The sequence below is a fragment of the Acanthisitta chloris genome, unplaced genomic scaffold (assembly GCF_000695815.1).
Source record: "Acanthisitta chloris isolate BGI_N310 unplaced genomic scaffold, ASM69581v1 scaffold14589, whole genome shotgun sequence".
Classification (NCBI taxonomy): Eukaryota; Metazoa; Chordata; class Aves; order Passeriformes; family Acanthisittidae; genus Acanthisitta; species Acanthisitta chloris.
Genome location: NW_008692113.1, coordinates 76,539 through 95,412, shown reverse-complemented (window position 1 = coordinate 95,412; position 18,874 = coordinate 76,539). Strand labels below are relative to the sequence as shown.

At 38.2% G+C, this 18,874-nt stretch overlaps 1 protein-coding gene across 1 annotated transcript in view; it reads right to left on the bottom strand.

Annotated features, from left to right (window-relative positions):
* Positions 1 to 18,874, bottom strand: part of ABCC4 (ATP-binding cassette, sub-family C (CFTR/MRP), member 4) — a gene marked incomplete at its 5' end in the record, with an annotated part of 132,123 nt that overhangs the window by 48,212 nt on the left and 65,037 nt on the right. The window contains one exon of the mRNA XM_009082521.1: positions 14,116 to 14,195. Within this exon, the coding sequence (XP_009080769.1) occupies positions 14,116 to 14,195 (80 nt within the window). The remainder of the gene's footprint in view (positions 1 to 14,115; positions 14,196 to 18,874) is intronic.

Sequence of the window (18,874 nt, the reverse complement as noted above, 5' to 3'; positions counted from 1 at the left end):
ACCACTAAACCATGTCCTTAAGCACCATATCTACACTTCTTTTTAATACCTGCAGGGATGGTGACTTCATCTAACCTTTCAGGATATACCTAGTGACCCTATGGTTGAATATTTTTCTACAGTCCACTAACTGCATTTACTAGATGCCCTCTGACTACAGCAAAGTAAACATCTAAAGCCCATCAAACAGATACCTAAATTTTGATCACCAAAACTGCAGTCAAACCTCACCCAAACCCTGCAGTGTTCCAGGACCAGTTTCACCAGTATTTAAACAGAAGTCAAATATACCTACCTTGCCCTCATCCCCCAACTGCTACTCCCTGGACCCCAATATGCACTCCCATATTAGCCCATGAAACTGCCAAGAAGCCATACAAGTTTAACAACAGCAATGGTACATGTCCTGGATTTCAAGTTTGAACCTTCACTGTGTTAACTTAGGGCACTCTCAGTCAGGCTCTGCTGTCTGAAGTAAAGCCAGGTCAAGAAACTACAAAAACCCACTCTGTTCATACTTGTTTGGCATCACCCTTCCTCCTCCTCCCCTACCCCGATTAAATTTATTTCCTTGTTGACTCTGCCAAATAACTGCATGCACAATCAATCCCTAATCCAGTTCTGACATTTTCTTTATCCTTGAAAGTTGCTGGGGTTTTTTAACACACTTTTCCAAACCAGAATGTTTGGATTGACTGTCCTGCAGCTCTGTTAGAGCACAACTGCACAGGCAGCTGGTTACACTGGCACACCAGAGGACAAGCTTCCTTGGGGAGATGACATTGCAATGAGAAGATCAGAGCGATGAACACTTCACTTGGGCCAGCTCCATCCAGAGCAGCATATCAAACCACATCATAGATTTCCTGAATTTTTTCTCCTTTATTACAAAAAAACAGAAAACATCCAATGAGAAACCCTTTATCTCTGTACCATAATCCTACTACATAAACAATTCTTCTTAATTTTACCCACTTGAAGCAGCTGAGCTGAGTAGTCTTATCCTCAACCTACCTTTTAAGAAAAATTTATAGGCTTTCTTTAGGAACTGGTTAAAAAAAGTACATATGGCTGTTTATGCTATTGCTTGCATCAGACTGACAGGAACACATTTGCCTTCAGTGAAAATGCAAGGAAGACTTATGAGTACAGGAGAAAAAGTGTGGTACGTAACTCCAATACTTAAAAGACATCTCAGGCGTCGTTCTTTTCTAAGCAAACAGGGACAGCAATCTTTGACAGGAATGGCAGCTCTCAATCAGTGTTAATTCAGCTTTAGGAAAATTTGGAATTTAAAGACAAGACACCCAATGCACTGAAAGGGGAAAAAAGGGCACAGCCGGAGAAGAAATTAAAATTGTAATTTCAGATAAACTGAGCAAAAGGAAAAAGTAAGAACTAAATAGTGCTGGCTCTAAAAGCTTCAAAAACAGCAAGCTTGTCTTATCTTCTGAGAGACACTCCTCCTCTGAATCCCACTATTTGCAATTAGTCAACAAGAGGTTACCTAACTAAATCTTCATGTCACTGCAAATGCACTGAATACATCTGTCAGATACACCACAGAAATGTATTCAGAAATTTCTAGTCACATCCTTAATGCTTACACCTTCTATCTGCTCTCATCTCTATAAGATGTCTCTCAGGAGTGTTGTTTTTCCAAGCAAACAAGCACACACTTAGCTCCTCAGGGCAAATGTTTTCTGTGCCACCAACACGCTCACTCATTTGACTTGGCATGCATTTTGTCATTAAGTGAGAAGCCTTAATATTTGTTTGAGGTCAAGGCAAACTGTGTGCAATTGTTCTTTAATAAGTGGCCTTTTAATAAAAAGGGTGTTTTCTTTAATAAATTAGCATTGCCATCACACTGTTGTATTTAAATAGCATCCTACCATCAGTAATCTCTTACCCTACAACAAGGGATAGAAATAGACTCTCTGGGCACTCCGGGCCCAGAGGTTTAACTGTCTTGTTCAGGTCCTGATCCCAATACCAGTTTTCAAAAATCACAGTCTGTATATCATCTGAGACTTCCAGATACTGATGCTTCAGAAACAAATGCATACTCAAGCTCTGGACTTTGTGATTCTGACATACAGTCAAAACACTGATGCTTTAAAACTTCACATTACCTTCCTACAACATGTAACAGTTATTTTCCTTTTAATAACAAGTTAACTTCTTTCATGTAAGAACTCATGTTGCCAGGGCGCTTTGCCCACAATAAGTTACTTCCAGCTAATACAGGCTTTCCATGAAAAATATCTACTTCTGCATCTGTACATGCAGCTCCTGTTCATACTCACCGTACGTGGAAACTACTACTGTCACACACAAAAGGACAGTGCCAATTCCCATTCCTGTAAATGTCTGTGGGCAGTGTATTTTTCTATTTACAGTGAGTTGTTATAAATTTATTGTCATCTCCTGACAAAAATAATACAAAGAGTTAATATGTTCAGCAGTGCTAACTCTGTCACTTCTGTAAACATCCAGAGTCCAAGGCTATATTCTTACAGTGTTCTTTTCCGAAGGCAAAAAAGGCACACACAACTATTCACATGTGGCCTTTGTACCACGACGAATATGTTATATCTTCCTGTGGAAGACCTCAGATGCCAAGCACAATTTTACATGGTAGCTTGAGGAAACAGCATTAACCAGAGAGCAAAGAACATGCACACACAAATGCTTTGCTTTCTTGACAGCTCTTACCAGAATCTGCCCAAAAAAAATGCAGAAAAATGTCTGGCACCACACAACCCTCACGGTTACTTTTCAGGTAGCAGAAAGCATCCCTTTCTAATATATTAATTTAAGGGGTTTGTGACTCCAATATCCTCTACCATTGCCAAGTGTGGTCAATTTGCTGGCTGTTCCACTTGCTTCAAGACTCCCCAAACAACGTGTTTTTATATCTCCTCCATCAGTCCCTGCTGCCAAATAACTGGTATTTTTAAAGGAAAATAAAGAATGGCTTGACCATTTCTGCTCCCCTCCTACCTCTTACAAGTCATTTCCATAACACTTCCCCAGCTATATAAGCCCAAGACAGCCCCACTGAGCACAGGCCCTTATGAAATTGAAACAGTTGTGTCAACAATGGCTATTTTTCTCCTTAGTACTGCCACAAATAGTGTATTTCCTACTTTGATCATATGTTTAGCACTTTACCAGCAGAGGCTGATTCATAGTGTATTTCCTACTTTGATCATATGTTCAGCACTTTACCGGCAGAGGCTGATTCACGGATATTTGCCCTTGGTCTCATTCCACTTAACAATCTTTCTAAAAGCATGTTTTCTTTCAGTGATAATCATGGAGAACATATACAAAATTTTAAAAACAACAAGTATCTCACTGCTTTCAGGCTATTAGATTGCAGGAGGCAGATCTTGCAGGCTGATACAGAATGATACAAAACACTGGATAGTAAAAGGACTGGGAAGAGTTAGGTCGTTTGACAACCCCAGCACAAAACTGAATGCTGGGGTACTAAACAGTGAGGATCACAGAAAGCAGCCAGGATCTCATTCTTCCCCTAAACTGCATCTCCTACTGCCACTGCTGGAGAAAGACCACTGGCCTAGACGGAGCATTGTTGTGACCCTGCAAGGCATTACTTAGTGTTCTTATGGTCTAGTCCACTTATTTGCTAAAATACTGTCCACTGCTCCTGAGAGGAATCCCTCTGAGCTAGTGATGATATCACATTTTCATCCAGGCTGGGCACACATTTTGCCGTTCTTCTAAATGCCTAGCAAGCTTTTGCTTACCACAGATGCTGTTGCTCCATATGGCACAGCTTTGCAAACTCCGTCTTTGAGCTCTGTGCAACTTTCCTGCCTCAGGTCTCTTGTCTCTCATGGCCATAGTGCCAGAGCAGCCATGCACCCTCCCCAGGAATACCTCATTTTCAACTGCATGACCTTTTCTGCTCAGCCAAGTCTAATTGTTTTGCCAGAAGTCAATTCTGCATCTTTCAACAACTTTAAAAGCTTTGTGCTACATTTGAACTGTGGGCTCTTCTGTTAAAGGGAGTATCAATTCTTCAGTAACACAGCTCTTCAGCTTTACAGCAAGAACAAGCTTTTAAGCATTTTACTGTTTGTTCTTGCTATTTAAAAATACTCTGTCCATGTATTTATTTTTAGGTGGAATGAAGTACTACTCGTTGTTCTTGCTATTTAAAAATACTCTGTTCACGTATTTATTTTTAGGTGAAATGAAGTACTACTCATATTTCTGTAAACCCCACAGCAGCCCCTCTGTCCCAGTTAAATGAAAACTATGAAAAATATTAAGGACTACAGCATTGGCTATCCTGAGAAACAAAAAATACCTTATGTTCCCTCTGGTCACACACTTTGATAGCAGAAATTGAGAAACAAAAAATACCTTATGTTCCCACTGGTCACACACTTTCATAGCAGAAACGCAAAAAATGCTTTTTAACCCATTCCTGGTGTTGGAGTTTTTTCCTAAATTCTCCAGAGCTTTAACACTCTGATAGGGCTATAAAATACTAGTTTCCTATTCAAAATAAATTCTTGATGAATAATCTTTCAGTATTACGTTATGTCCAGCAATCACTCAGCTCCAGCTTAACAGCAGTCTGACACTTTCAGCAACCATATTTCAACTAATCAGCACCAGCTACCACCACCACCAGGTTTCACCCAGTTTGGCCATTATCTGCACGTACAGAACCAGGTGAGTAAAAAGAAACTTCTTTGGTGAGAACAAACATACTTTACTGTGGTAAGAGCATGCTCATTATTAAGTTTTTACAAATACGCAGCAAACCATCAGGCAGACTTTCAGAAGTTTATTTATCATTAACCATCAACAAAGACACACTTACTAAACTAAGTCACTGATGCCAGGTCTGATCCCAAAATCCAGACTTTCTATCAGTGAGAACAAAATTTATTTTTCTAATTATGATGTTGTATCCAGACTTTCTATCAGTGAGAACAAACTTATTTTTCTAATTATGATGTTGCGTTTGACAGAAGGGTGAACAAGTGAATCAGGTACCAAAGCCAGCAGTTTTAGGAGGGAAGATTTCAACACATTATTCTAGCACACGAGTGACTTTCATAGTGAGAGAGCTCTGCTTATTTAAACATTAGAATGATTTCAAAACCCAGTGAGAAAAAAGACAGAAAAGAACATTCAGGAAAGTGATTGTGGAAGAAAATGCAATCACTCAGCATTCTATTCTTCTACACTGTAGGAGTAGATATTATCAAACCCTTGCAAGAGCCTTTCTAAACACACCAATTCTTTCTATTTCAAGAGTGGAATCAGAATGAATAATTTTTTTTTAAACGATACAAAAATATCCTGTAATGTAGATGCAACACAAAGAAGCATAAGCTTCCCAAAGACACATTACATTCAGTTTCCAGCAGAACTCTCATCTTCTGTTGTATAAAACTGCCCACACTGCAGCCTCTACCTTCTGAAGAACAAACTCATCTGGAGTTTTCAAACCAGCTGCAGAGTTCACCAGGTAGCCACAGTATCAGCTTCAGCAAGAAAAAAAGTTCTGTGTTCTGCAGATGCACATAAAACCCTGGCAGCACATTTCTGTGAGATGCAATCGTTTGTTTTTTTTTTTTTTCCTAAAGATAATTCCTTGTCCCACATGTTTGTTTTGGGCATAAATATGCATAATGATTTAATACACACACGCACACACATCAGCTACATGGCTTAGGAATTCAAATCACCTCCAAGTTTCTCCTTCCTTCTTGAATCAAAAGTGAAATCTCCAGTCCTTTAGCCAAACAGTGAAATCCTAATTTGTTTGTAAGCAGATATTGTCCTATCTATAGTATATCAGTAGTTCAAGGCAATCTAGAAGATTTGTACTTATCACCATTTGGAACAGGATTGTTACACTCTATGACTGACAGCAGAATTAAAATATTTCTAGCTACTGCGAAGTGTTAGAAATGTTAATGATCTTCAGAAGCCTTAGAAGAAATCATCAGTTTAAGGTACAGATGTGATAAATTGCAATAATGCCTGAAAAGTCAGGGAAATACCTATAAACAATAGAAATAAAGTTCCACTCTGGCACTAAAAGCAGCAGTAGTATATATAGAAAGACAGACCAAAAAGAAAAGGAGAAAACTGCAGTGAACATACATTCACTTACATCAGATTATTTCTTTGCCCTCTTTCACAGTAAGAGAAGCAAACAAGAAATCACCTTTCAACAGATATCAAGAGCCCCAGACGAATGGAATCTCTGACCTTTTACAAATTCCACCCTAATCAAAGGGAGAAAATTTCCAAACCACACATCACATCACTGAGCTTCCATACAACTGTCCTGCTTTCTAGGAGTCAAAAATATATTGAGAATAATCCAATAAAGAAAACACAGAAGCCAATTTGGAGAAGAGATGATTTAAACCTGACTGAAATTTCGTATTTACAGGTTTCAGTCCAACATAACAAAATACTGCAAGAACAACTACCACTAAGCCTCAATCTGCTCAAAATGTCAGAGAAATTAAGAGGAAGACTTTATCTCACAATGCTCATATGCTCTAAAAAAATCGAGAAAGAAATAAGTGAAAACTAGCTTTATTTTTCAGAGCTCCATATGAGAAACACCTGCATTCCACATTTCAACGAGAAAATGAAAGCCCAGTACAAAAGTATTATCTACACTTACCATATAAATGGAGAAGTGTAAAAACTAACAGGAAATTAGTTAAGAAAAACAAGAAAAGCAGAAAAGTGGTAAAGAGGGCATGATGAAAAAAGGTAATGAAAAAACTTTTCCAGTATTATTTTAACTTCTTTCCCATGTTAAATAAGTGGTTCCATCTTCAAATCTTATTGATACTAAGTAAATACAAACCCTAAAATATTAAACCAGTCACATTATGTTCCTACACAGGTAAGTTTTTTCATGGCAGTGATCTCTGTTGCCTTGACAGTAATGTGTGGAGAATGTCACACATACCTAGTCTTATAAAAATTCTACAGACAAATATAAATTGAAAAAAACTAAATAAATGGAGTGAGGGAAAGGATTGGATGGGAGATACATGACCACTATAGTGAGAACAGACCTTTAGCCAAGGTCCATAGGTAAACAGGAATCCACCCACTAGCAGGGACTCCAGACTTTCTACCTGTTACCCTATACACATCCCACCAATCTGAGCAAATATGCAGTCCATATGATGCAAGACACTCATCTTTACATTCAAAGGAATGTGATGACAGGTACAGAGTGAAAAACACTAATAGCTTTGGCATAGATCATCTCCTCCTGCTGGTCACCATCAACAAGACTAATTGGCTACTGGGATTTAACAATCAAGGCATTCAAGGACAGAGGAATGAGAGGTCAATAAAGAAGTGCATTATTTAGACAAGTGTCTGTGCTAAATTCACAGCTCCTGCATCTCCTACCTCTTTTTTTTTGTGGCAGGGGGGTAGGGTGGGAAGATGATGACCAGGCAGGCAGGCTGGCCAGGTTTTGTTGTTTGCTTGTTTGTTTTTAACAACACAGTGGGGTTTATTTCCAGTAAAACAGCAAATCTGAAATCGCATACAAATATTGAATGACCATCGCAAAAGTTAGGTTTTTATTAATGAACATTTTAACCTTTTCTGAAATCAGAGTTCAAAAGAAGCCAATGAAAAGATATATACCTCTATTATTTTTTCTGTAGGTTTTAACTGGTCTTTCATTAGGCACTAGCCAGATACACCACAGTATGCATCTTGGGAAGGTACAGTTAGAACATAAGACCCACAGAGAAGAAGTTCTGTAAGGTTTTAGTAGTCAAATGCCACCAGGCAACTAGTTTGGGTTTATTTAATTTATTTATTTTTCATTTAAACTTCATTGCAGCAAAATGACCATGATTCAGCAGAAGGGAAACCAAAAGGTGTATCCAAGCTACAGGTCTGCTCTGTGTACCAGGCTGAAGAGAATATGTTGACATTTAACATAGATGCCACCACTGGTTATTTTCTCACAACATATTTATGATCGCACTTTAAATACACAAATGCAAACACGCAGAAGGAACTATTCTATAATGAACAAAAATACCTCTCAAAACTCACACATGCATACATACAACCCTTGGCTAAACTGGAAAAACACCACAACAGACCCCTCAGGAATCTCACCTCTCACAGAATGCACAAAATAACAACGTCATTGTTAAACTAAAAGATCCTGGAATTCCTTCTACACACTTTCCCTGACATCTTCACACAATAAAATGCAGGGGTCAGTGGTACTGAAACAAGGAACGGCAGTTCCACTCTTGTGCACATACGAAAGCAAGTGACCCAAGCTATTATTCCAGTCTGAGGCACTTTTTGTTCCTAATATCCAGATGCAGCAGCTTTTTTTTTCTCCTTTTTTTTTTTTTTTTTAAAGAAATGACTGTGGACACCTCCTTCACATTTTCCTTTTCTTCAGTATTTTCACTTCATAAAGCTGCAGTCAATGTGTTTTGTGTGTAGTGAGAAGGGAATGGCACATTCAGTGGTGGTCTCAGCCACAGTCTACATTGGTGGCTCAAGTAGTCTCAGGATTAGGCCTTTGTGTGTGATGAAAGGATATGAAAAGTCAGTTATTTAAACTCAGTCAAGCTGTTGATTTTGGGAGGAAAAAGGTTTTGCAATTCAGTTTTCCTCAATAAATCACTGCCCTTTTTCAAGGGCAGCTGCAGATAGTTCACATGTTCACAGTGTTCTCCAGAAACGAAACAGATCATGATTTTTTTACCCCCACTCAATCTAACATAGGGTAAGAAATCAAAATAAAGGGGCCATCACATTAATTACTCAAATTCACTAGAAACTACAGCAGAAAATCAACTCTGTTAACAAGTAACAGTATCACTGAGGAATTAAAGGGGCAAAAACTACAGAGAAAAGCATCCCCTTAAAACTTATCAGAATAATTTACAAAACCAAATGAAAGTCTGACATATATTCCACCATCCTATGTATTCGATCAGTTTATAGACATAATTTTCAACCAGTACTTTATCGGTTTGGGTACTCATCCTGCTCCACCTAATACCACAGTCCAAAGACGTTAAGCCTTTGCAGATGTCACAAGTCAAAGTGAGATTCAGGTACTAAAAATGAAGTTTTTGATGAGCTCTCAAAAATATAGCATCCAAAATACTGGCCACTTAGGAACATGTGGGCTAATGTGCATAAAATACCGTTACACATATTGGATTCTTAACTCCTAATAACCTCTCATTAAATGGTTTTATTCTATTCCTTGGCTGACCTTTCCTCCAATTAGTGCATTGTGTTTTATTAGTGCTGCATTGAGCTAAACATTGCTATGCATTTCAACCAGGGTATTTTCTTCCCTGAGAAGTCATGGATGCCCCATCCTTGGAAGTGTTCATGGCCAGGTTGGATGGGGCTTTGAGCAAACTGGTCTACTAGCAGGTGTCCCTGCTTATGGCAGGGGGTTAGAACTAGATGATCTTTAATGTCCCCTCTAACACAAACCATACTATGATTTTAAACTACAGACCCCACACCTACCAGTAAAGTCCACATCAACAGAACCTTGTACTTCTACAGAGCTTGTGGTAGGAGGAGGAACAACAGTTGGTTATGACACTCAGAAAAACAGCTGGTATTCTCAGAGGAGTCTAAGAAAATTAAGTAACAAGATCCCAGTCATCCTAAATGATACCTGACTTCCTTACGTCCCTTCAGACATGGTTATAGGATGATCAAGTTTGCACCAACTCAAGAAAGCATTTCTTCAATTATTTGTGTTTGGGTAGCTCTGTGAGGCTGCTGCCTGACCTGCCTCTGATTCGACTAACAAATAAAAAAATCAAGCACATATATGCAAATGAAATAGATGTTTAAATCCTACTAGAAAGTTTTAAAGCACTGTAATGGCCTTCCTTCACACAAGCTGTCCTTTACCTGAGGAGACTGTAACTTAGCTGGAAAACACCTACTAAAACCACGTAACTCAGGTTAAGAAAAAGACAGCAAGATGCAGAACTGAGGCTAAGGAGGCTAATAGTACTAAAGCAAGGAATTAAAAATATGCAAGCTCACAAAATACCCAACAAACACCATCTTCACCAAACAAGTTCATTCAGCTTCTTGACTTAGTCAACCTACAAACATTAATTACTATTTGCTTCTGCAAAGGTATTCAGTGCCATATTTGGTAGAAATAACAATTGCCATAATGAACATAGCATTGCTTCCTGTTTTACTTTTTAAGGAGAGCTGGTGTGGAATCTTATGACCAGCCAGAATCCACTGCAGAAAGCAAGGGCTGGACTTAAGACTACAGACTGTAAAGTGTTTTGTTTTTTTACTTTAGTGAACTTAGAATTGGACTGCAAACGTACAATTAAAGATATCTTAGTTGAAGTGCTCAACTTAACCTTTGGTTTCTTTTCAGTTTCTATACTTCACATCTACCCAGAGAGTTCTGTTCAACAGCCATATAGTCACACATAGCCATAAATTGTTCTCATAAAAAAGCCTGATTTTTAATTTATAAACCTTGCGGATACAGCAGTAATTTCCATAAAAAGACAGTCAACTGCATGAACGTAAAATGTCTCATATGCTGTTAAAATTCATAAGAATAAAACAAATTACTGCCTCCTTGTAGTGAGGACTGCCTCTCCTGCCCCCAGTCCACCGAGACAGGTGTGCTACATTTTGGTGCACTTCAAACCAAAGAAAGATGGCGTGAAACTTTAAATGCAGCGAGAGTTGCTACTTTGGGAGGTATTGCAAAGCAACAGTTTTGTAAGATCTAACCAGGTTTTCAGAAGAATTCACAAGGCCTATGAGGCATTTTTGGTCTTGCCACATACCTTTTATTTTTGCTCTAACAAGTAAGTGTACAGTGACTATCTACTGTCCTGGAGAAAACTGACTCTTTCTTCTCCTTGACTCAATGGAAGATGGAAAAAATTCAACTCTTTGAGTTCAAGGAATTAATTTTCATCCAGTATAGCTGTCTAGACCAATAATGCTCATTACAGCTGTAGTGCAGTGTATAAATCTTATTAGGCACTCTAAAAAGAATACTATCAATTTTTAGCATTGCTTAAAGATCTGTACTCCGTGTAATTACAAAATTCTCAAAACTAGTAGACTGTATTTCATTATTTACTTATAGGTATTTAAATAGACTCATACTGTAAGTTTTGGGTGTCCAACCACACTGATTATTTGTGCTGAAATTATACACTCACTTGCCAATATAGTATAAGGGTGGAATGCTTCACAATGACCCTAGCAGTAACTCTGAAAAACGACCACTTCTTCAATGCAAATCCGCTCAAGAAAAGCTTTTACACACAAAGTAAGATGAACCAGTTACTGCATTGTTTATTAAGTTTCACTTGATTCCTCCTGACAACCATTTAAACAATGAATGTTGGGAAATGTCTCTCAAAGAATCAACAATAATGGCTGGGATCAGAGCTTTTATATGCAGCTATTACTGTTTTAAGAAAGGAGAAAATATTTCTTCCTGAAGGGATTATAGGAAGTCTTATAAAAGACACCTGCAAACAAAACAAGTGACAAAAGATCTCTATCATAATTGATCACAGTTATTCTTTGTAAAAATCTGTGCTTCATCAGAAATAAACATATCTTTGCTATTGAATTTCAAAAGGCATCCACTAACCAACAAGCCTGCCGATCAAGAATAGTAAGTTTTAGAAAACCTGCCAAGAAGGAAATGCTTTTATTTTATGGATAGCAGAGCATTATTAATCAACAGTAAGATCCTAAATTTTCTTTTCTGATGCCAAATAGAACAGGCAAGCTTTGAAACACAGTAACTTTCTAATAGTGTACTGGACTTGTAACATCTACTTTATTTTTTGGAAAGAGAAAATGTCACTTAAAAACCCAAACTTCAGAACTGGACAAATAATTCAAATTCGCCAATTTAAAAGTAATGAATAAATTAATCAATATGAAGGAAAAGGTTTACAAAACACGGTTTACAGTAGGAGCTTGAAAGAAGAAAACAGTCACATCTAGAGGAACAGACTTTACTCCTCCATTCCAGACCTGTTAAGTTTTGGAAAGCACACACTGCCTAAAGTATCTATACACGGGTCAAATCAGCAGGTTTTCCAACCTGCTAGTAGATGATTTAGTCCTCTGTATGTGCCATGTATACAGGTTATCTACTTTCTGAGCCTTCTTTTGAAGCAGATCAGTTTGTTTTGTCAAAACTAAGACAGTGCAGTTCTCAAGACAGTTTGCTTCAGGGTCTGCTCCCAAAAGGAAGTATGGACAAGATCACACCACTTTTGGCTGCCTCTGCTTTTGCAGAGTTCTGTAACATTTTCCCAGCAAGTTTTGCATCCTCAGACAACCCCACATGCCTTTAAACCACATGCCAGGGCATGCAAAACACCCACTCAGTTTCTTGCTATAAAAACACCATGCAAGTGGTCTTGCAACACAGCTCTCACACTATTGTGAATGCACTGAACTGAGGAAAAGGGTTAATCGTTTTATCTCATGACCACAGGACCCAGAGATGCTCTGGCCATGAGCAGTACATAGTATGAACATATGCAGTGCAGTTTGCTGTAAAGGGAACAAACCTATGCACATAGAAACCCCTCTGGTCCAGTGGGCAAGGACACTATGCAAAAGGTTTTGACTTTGTGGATATAAACCCTATGCTAAGAGAAGAGGACAATGACTGCAGGACAACCTGAGCTTCCAGTCAAAAAGAAAGGCACATATCTATAGCCTCAAGAGATCTGAAATAAACTAAGATATTCTGTCTAATAAGCCCGCCAATGAGACTATAGAAAATCTGGAATCTGTACAAACAGTAAAAAAATTAGTAGCATGTGTTTCTATTGCACTTTCAGAAAGAATTTGTCAGGGCCTTAAATGCCCATGAATTAAAAATCCTAATATTCACTATATGCAAGTCCCTAACTCACAAAAAAATCTCAATTGCTTTAATTCATAGGTAAAGTACATCACCTTCCCTTCTTGACCAAAATGACATGTGGCACTGTAATGCTTTGAAAAATAAACACAGGCCTCAATTTCAAAAACTTCACTGAACTATGAAAAAGACTTTAAGAAGTCTTTTTACTAAGTCCTGGGAATAAGTTTAGGTTTTCCCTCCTTTCAAGAATTCAGCAACAACACCACAAATAAACTGCTCAAACAAAAATGCCTTTGGTTTATTTCCCAAGAAGTCAAAACAAAGTTTAGATCCTGAATAAGTTACCTCTAAGAGACAAAGCAAAGTTAGCGATAGCACCTTAAAACACATTTCTGACTTGAGCATGACAGGTGTGATCCACTAAGTGGATTCTGATAAGCCACTCAGTCTCTTTTTGATCTAGCCTCCCTGATTCTGTATGTTCTGAGATTCATGTTATTTTCATACAGTACAATGATTTTTTTGCAGATTTATCCTTCTGCAATTTTTTTACAAGGAGGATTAATAGCAACTGCAACAGAAAAACCACCTTGATGTCATATATAATCCTCATCATTTCATCATCATCAAAATCTCAATGCTTTGTCCATCTTTCTTGTCTGCAGCAACTTACTTCACTTGTTCATATTAAGGCTATTATATTCAGCCTATTACTGCTAATCTTTTCTTTGTAAATAGCCACACCTATTTTAATCCAAAATGGTGTGGTAAGCATTTGATTCTTTGTGGAAGTAGACATGTAATTAGGTTAATCTGTGCTATCTTTTCATGGGAGCTGATTGTTTCTTTACTATGGACATATTTCTTATAACAGCAATAAGCTTGCCAGGTTGCTTGAAGGCAAATCAGGAGTAATTTACCAAGCATGTAGCTACTATGAACTGAAATCTTGACATAATAGCAAGCTGTGTATAGCCACTCCTACCTGCCAGTTATTACTCATGTTAGCTTTTTACTGACACGTTAAATTTCAACCGCACCTTTCTTTCACAAACAAGTACTTTCATTCAACTCAGCTACATCTGTGACAAATAGCTGATCTTCAGTAAAGCATACAGGAATCTAAATTCAGAATGCAGTGCAGAAGTCTCTGACAGTAGCAACTGAATTACCTGCACAAAGTCCAAAAACGTCAATGGAAGCAAGTCATCCAGGTGGCCAATATCTTTGGAGAAACGATTTAAGATTCTTCCTACAGAAAGAGAGTTAGAGGAGAAAAAGAAAGTAAATATAAATCAAGAAAAGATCAAAGTATCTTAAAAGCACCACATTTTACCATTTCAGAAGGAAACAGCTGGACTGTAAAGATAAACAGACAAATTTTGAAACCGCTAGTGCAATATATTTTGAAGAAAAATGCTTTTTTACAAATGCCTTTTACTTAAATATAAAACCTTTAGCTAAACAGGTAGAAAAAAATAAAATGAGCTTTGAAGACAATATTTCAAAAGAATTTAACAAGTGAAACACACATGCATTATCTGCTCAATGTGTCCAGGTAAAGGTTTACAGTTCAGACAACTGGATGCAAGTTTCATCAAGTAACATCAACCAGAATCTGCTCCTATCCTTATATTTCTAATATAAAATCTGATAGATTTGCATTCATGCAGCCTTACGTTTATACTTTCAAAACCTTGACAATACTGATCTTTATTAAAGCTAATAAAAAGGTTTTTAATCTGCTGTCAGTGAAGCATTTACATTTCTCTATTTTCCCAAGTTCTACTTGAGTGAAAAAAACCAGTTATATCAAGACTTCTTCAATAATTAAAGTCACAATGCTGCCACCCATAAGTGGATTAGAATCTTTTTCTATTAATCAATATCTCTACTCACCAGGAAAGAAACTAAGCCAAGGATGGGAATCTGGCCTTTTCTAAGGTGTGTAATGCCCATACATGTATTCACATTGCTTTTTTATCTGCATATATCTTGATTCAAATATTACTTCTAACTGGTACAAACACATTCACTGCACTGGCAACAAAAGGCTTTTTTCTTTTCTTTTCAAAGGAGCTCATTAAGCTGAAAGCAGTTAAGTTTAAAGTCTCCATGGAGTGCGCTGGAGACATAATTTGGAGATAAGAGATACCGAAGGAACTTCTGTAGCAACCTGCACACTAGTTTTCTGCTCACGGCTCTCTTGGAATTAAGAATTTTGATGCATAACGTCCACTTTGTTTTTAAGGGAATCTGTGTTCCACACCAAACAATACAGGTCTGTGTTCCTCAGGTCTGGAACATAACTGCAAGGAGAGATACTGGTGGCAAACAGCGAGTTCTACAGTACTTTAGAACCAAAGGCAGTTACTTAAGGCAGACAACAGCAGACTTCATCCTATTTTTAGGCTTTGCACACAGAGAGGAAGGATATACAGCAGCCCAAGACTCAGAAAAATCTCTTTCATCAGTTTCTACTGGCAATGGCATGTGGGGATGCTCCCTTTCACTTACTTCCTATTGGAATAGATATGTCAGAACAAAGTCTAAGGCAATTCTTTTTAAAGTTTCCTTTTGCCATGATTTCTTTCATGGAGACCAGACATGGAAGAGTGATCTAGCACATGTTGCATACATGCTGTAGCTAAGACTTCCTAATATCCCTAAATATCACATTCCAGGTTATTTTCGAATGAACCGAGACTGGCAAAAAGAAAACGATTCCAAGAGGTTAAATGCTTCCTTCTGACAGGGCTTTCCTTAGCAGCCAGGAGGGGCAGATGAGGAAAACTAGATGGCATAACAGACTGGGCTCAGGGTATTAGAAATCTGTTTACGGCTTTGTCACTTGTCTCCTGAGTGACTTCATTTTTCCAGAGCAAGGAGCACAGTAAGGAGAGCCCCTCCATGTAAAGCTGAGAGACCAACCAGTGTCAAGCTGTACTCAAGGACAAAGGATTATTCCAATAATGAGCAAACCCCACCTTAATTCAGCCTGAGAATGACCCTTTGCCTCTTAACCCCAAGTAAGTTTTATTTGTAGTGGTTTCAGACTTATATAAGAAGCTGTTGCGCAAAGGCCATCCCATGTGACACTGCCAGGAGGCAGCAAGGTCACTCATGCTGGCTACCTTCCATGGCCATAACACATGTCAGGTCAACACTGGCACCTCCAGGAATCAAGTGATGCCTTCACAATCTCCCTCATCCCACAAGTGGAAGAGCATGTCCAAGCTTGTTCCTGGAAAAGCACTGCACTTACTCTCATTTTGTACAACATGGACAAGGCCTTAAGGGGGAGAGGAGAGAGGTCATTACAAAACGCTTGCCTGTCATTACAAAGTGGCTCTTGGGCCACTTCAGTTCCAGCAGTATCTGGAGTTCCGCTCTCACTTCCCATCCCCTGAGAATTCTATTGAAGAGCCAACTGTTAAACTGCTCATGGAGGAATTTGCAGATTTATAGTATAGGCTTTTTCGTCCTGGATTTTTTCAACGATTGATATAATAGAACACAGTAATTCAGTTGGAAGAGACCTACAACAATCATGTCCAACTGCCTGACCACTTGAGGGCTGACCAAAAAGGAAAGCATGTTACTAAGGCACTGTCCATATGCCTCTTAAACACTGACACGTTTGCAGCAACAACCACCTCTCTAGGAATGACAACCCTCTTAGTAAAGAAATTTTCCCTGCTGTCCAGTCTAAACCTCCCTGGTGCAGCTCTGAACCATTCCCTATCCTGGATAGCAGAGAAAAAAAGATCAACAGAAGGCTGTGACAACCTCCAACCACTACCTGAAAAAGTTTCAGTGTTTGAACAAGGACAGCTTTAGGCTGCAAGCATGATCTGTCCTGGTGCTTTTGGGGACAAAAAGCTGGCATAGATATAAATGAGAGGTGCAGGATACTTGCCTTCATCCTGCACACTAAGAGTGACTGTGACAATGTTCTTCTCCGCAGTAACATCTCTTCTAGTGAAGCTCTTTGAGGAACACAGCCATGAAAGAAAACTTGGCTTATCCGAGCCACCCTTGGCAGTCCCTGTTTTTACTATCTCTTCCATGTACCCACTAACAACCAACTACTTTAGTTAGTCGGTAATCAAGCCTCTAATAAATTGCCAAAACTGTATTTTTTTGCGATTGCCTTATGAAATTGTGGAGTATAACAGTGTTTCTATAGTCTCTGTTTTGACATAGCTCTGAGCTGCCACTAAGAAAGTGGAAATTAATCTGATGTTATCAATAAAACATGAAAACATCTTTTAAACTGCCTAATCCTCTTTAAAATGTAAATACAGTAATTCTGTAAAATGACATGGACTAAAATTTGAGTGAGCAAAAGAAATGGTATACGAAAAATACAAACCTGGCAAACTGGAACCTTTTGCAGTCCACTTGATAAAATTAAAGCAATTTACAGTGGCAACATGAATCAGCTGCTTCTCAAATAAACATTCAAGTGAATCTCTGGTAGCAGAACTTCAATTCTTTGAATTTTCAAGTTACTGAAAAATTAGTCAATTTAGTGTCTGCACATAGAAATTCTGGAAAATGACACTGAAGTCATTAAGAACAGGAAAACACTTCTTGCTAAAAGGTCCACATCTCCCTCCTGTAATGTTCATCCAGTGACCATTCTTTTTCCTTTCCACAGCTTCCTTTTCTTTTCTACAGCTAAAAGCAAGCAACAAACCCACAAGCCTTAGCCTTATTTTTTGTCATTTCTGGTTTTCAATTCTATTACCTCAGTGACTGCCTAAGAGATGTATTTCAGATCCTGTTCACACAGATATAACTGAACTGTCATATTATTCAGCATGTCCTACACAGAAGGAAGCTACAGTCATCACAAGAGCAAGCAAGTTCCTTCACCATATAGCAGAGCCAGCAATGCAACTCCAAGCAGAAGTGCTATGCTTTGGAAATATCCACAAAATGCCCCATAGCCATGATGGTATTGCATGCAAAGCAATTGCTACATTTATAAGGATGTACATGAGGTCTATTTCGCAAGGTATGAAGAAACAACTGTTTCCACTTACTGGAAGCACAGTAAATCAGTGACTTGCTTATGCATTATTAAGCATCCAAGAGAAAACATTCCAGACATGAAAGTTAAAGTGGCCATTTTGAGTCAGGACTCAAAATACTTCTAGTTATGACTACTACTTCTATGAGCACTTGCAAACCCAAGTTTTGAGGATGGTTCTTCAGACTAAAGAAATTATTGCACTACTATGCAGAAGGGCAGGAGTTGCCCTTCAGCTTCACTTACCCACCCTCACCCCACAATCTATTTTTGTCTCCAAAACTTGTAATGCCCTTCTCTCCTAAACTTACATCCACAATACTTAGTATTTCCCCAAACCCCAGATTCTTTCAGTAAGCATCTCTGTGACACAGATACATGCCAAGAGACTTCTCAGATCAGTCCACTATTTTTAATTTACAGAAAATTTTAAGCTCACTTAATACCTACATCCTTTACTTATCCCAGTGAACTTCAGTCTGGGCTTCAAAAGCAAAAAGAAAATACTAAATCTAAAACTTATAAGGCAAAGGAAATTTCATTAGCTCACTAACAAAAAAAAAGTCTTTTAAGAATCAAGAATTAAGTATGCCAATGTTACACCAGCATCCAAATTCGTGAATAGTATCTGCAATTTTAATCACTCGGGCTTCCACGTGGTGTGCAGTGTCAGTAGCAAGCTACAAAAGGGATGTGCTCTCTTCAGCAGTCCTGTGTTTGTTTTTACATCAAATAACTTAATCAGAACACACACTGTTGTTAGATTTCTTCCCAAGTAATTAAATAACTATTCAATGCCAATTAATCACAGTTAAATAAGGGTCTGTCACCAAAGTGCTATGTACACATTTCAGACTATTTAATGGTCAAATACTTGGCAGTATCAAAGTTAA